The sequence below is a fragment of the Antrostomus carolinensis genome, unplaced genomic scaffold (genome assembly GCF_000700745.2).
Source record: "Antrostomus carolinensis isolate BGI_N321 unplaced genomic scaffold, ASM70074v2 scaffold4232, whole genome shotgun sequence".
Classification (NCBI taxonomy): domain Eukaryota; kingdom Metazoa; phylum Chordata; class Aves; order Caprimulgiformes; family Caprimulgidae; genus Antrostomus; species Antrostomus carolinensis.
In genome coordinates, this window is record NW_010300051.1 from 7,496 (window position 1) to 9,937 (window position 2,442).

General features: G+C 31.2%; 1 protein-coding gene across 1 annotated transcript in view; it reads right to left on the reverse strand.

Moving 5' to 3' along the window:
• Nucleotides 1-1,409: 1,409 nt before the first annotated feature.
• SYAP1 (synapse associated protein 1) overlaps nt 1,410-2,442 on the reverse strand; it is a gene marked incomplete at its 5' end in the record, with an annotated part of 15,319 nt that continues 14,286 nt past the window's right edge. Inside the window, one exon of the mRNA XM_010162981.2 lies at nt 1,410-1,889. Coding sequence (XP_010161283.1) covers nt 1,762-1,889 — 128 coding nt within the window. The remainder of the gene's footprint in view (nt 1,890-2,442) is intronic.

The following is a 2,442-nucleotide window of genomic DNA, read 5'->3' on the forward strand; positions in this document are numbered from 1 at the left end:
CCACTATCAGAACAGAACTATCCATCTTTTTAGAAGGTGCTGTGTCAAACGTTTCCTGCTTAAATCTAGGCACATTTGTATTTGTCAAGAGTAAACATTAAGCTTTGAATAGTCTGATTTCTATGAGCGCAACAGATTTAACTTTTGTGGCCTTTACTTAGTTCCAGATATGAAAAGCTCCTAACGTACGTCTTATTTACCATGAATTACCTTGCATCTGTTAACTAAAAGTGAAAAACACTAAAAAATACAAATCATGCTTAAGATGATTTGCAGTTGAGAAAGTGTATCGTAATAAACTACTTTGAGAACTCAAATGTATGCAGTTTTAAAACAATTCATTTTCCATGATGAGAAATACAGGAGGGCTTTTTGTCCAACTTGCTAACAGACAATTTTAAATAGTCCTTTCTTAGAGTTAACAGCAGTTAAAACTACTTAGCTCTCTTCAACTTCCCATGGGATGAATACTGACTGAATAATTACAGCTATAATCTTTTTCAGTCTTTTTAGAAAAGTTTTCTGCAGAATTATGTCATTAAGACAGAACTTACTGTACGTAACATGCCTATAATTCAATTGGGCATAGTGACTCCTACCTACTCCATTTTACTCTTCCCTTCATATTTGGAATTTCATGAATGTTTTGTCACAGAAGTTTATGAAATAGAAGACAAATAGAAAATCAGATTTTCATTTATATACATAAAGATACTGACTTAATGGCAAAACAGGAAACATCCAGATGCCCAAGTAAAAAAATTTTTTAAAAGAAACGATTTTTTTATTTAAATTACGTCTTAAGCACTATAACAAAGTATCTTTTTGAAACCTGTGTAAGTCTGAAATGTTTGCCCCTCACTTTGCCCTCCCTCCAAATAAATGAGCCAATTTTATACATATCTACAGTATTTAATAAAGATGTCCAAACCAGCCAAAGTTTTTACATATATGTTTCAGCACTTAAAATAAAAGAGAAACATTTAATTTGCTCTCGCTCAGACAGCAAAATTAAATGGAAAGATAACAGACTTCTGAATAAAGAATGAATTAAACAATTTCTCTCTGAGGAAAAGCAGTATCTTAACATGATGATTTAACAAAAACAACATTTTAAGTGAAGCAGTTAATAATTTCTTATTTAAATGCTTACATGCTTGCCAGTTAATCATTCAGTACTTCTTTTGGAGTCAGAATTAGTATTTTTTTAACAAATTATCAGAAGTTATTCGATAGGGTTTTCTATAAATTCTTTGGCTACATACATTAAGGAAGTTAAATACACATGAAAGGTACTACCTAGAAGTACCTTAAAAATAAAACACATTTACAGATTATACAGGGATCAGAGTGCAAATGTGATGAGAGAGTTATTTTCAAGAACTAAGTTACTTACAATATCCATTTTTACATCCCAAGCAGAAAGGCTGTAGACAAACAAATTGAGATTCTTAAATTTTGAAATCTCTTTGCAGAGCCTCTTGATCACCTAAAAATGCCTCAAACTAAACTGCTGCTTCATGTAATAATGTTATCACTTTTAATTATGACATATAACCTGCAGTCTTTTGGTTTTAAGAACGTAGAAGTTCAGAAACTGCTCATATAAAGAACAGAAATAATGGTTGTATCCCCATATGGAATCATAATGATTTTAGATTCTTTTGTCTTTTGAAGATCTTTTGTAAGCAAAACATGAAAGCAGAAATCCATGTCAGTCCTCAGAAAAAGCTTAGAGTTACAGTGATTTTGTGAAAATGCTTAATTTTCTTCTTGTAGCATTTCTTCTATTTCTTTATCCCAGTTTTCATCACGCTTTTCTGATTCCGTCACCACCTCATACTCTTGAAGCTCTTGTTGTAATTCCTTTTCCCAATCAGCAGTTTCTTCTACAAGAGATAAATGATGTATAAGAATTGAATTGATAATATAGAATGTTGCTTATGTATATAAAACTAGATTAATTTGCACTGAATCTCTCTTGTATCCCCTGAACTTTTTGGAAATTCTCCTTAAAAACTAAAGAAACTTCAAGATCAGAAATTTCATCTTCTTATTGACCACAGATAGGAATTAATTAATATACAAGTCTATATTCCTATGTGCATACTATAATAAAGATATAAAAAGGAAATATGCAGCTTAGTTGTAACAAGCGTCCCTTTGCAAGCTCATTTCCTACAGTCTTTCAGTCTACTATCAATTGCATCTCCCCTTCTACTTTTAAATCTCTGGAAAAAAATGAATGAAGTTCATAAGTTTGTTGAATATACTATTATGAAGGGGGGAAAAAAAAAATCAAGATAAAATACTTTGGATAGTTTTAAAAAAGAAGCAGGTATTCTCCTCACTACATTTGTAGCTAAACAAGCTCATTTAATCAGGGTTGTTAAAGGTAATCATATTTCATACTTCAGGGCAAAAAATGAGTCAGAAGGCATT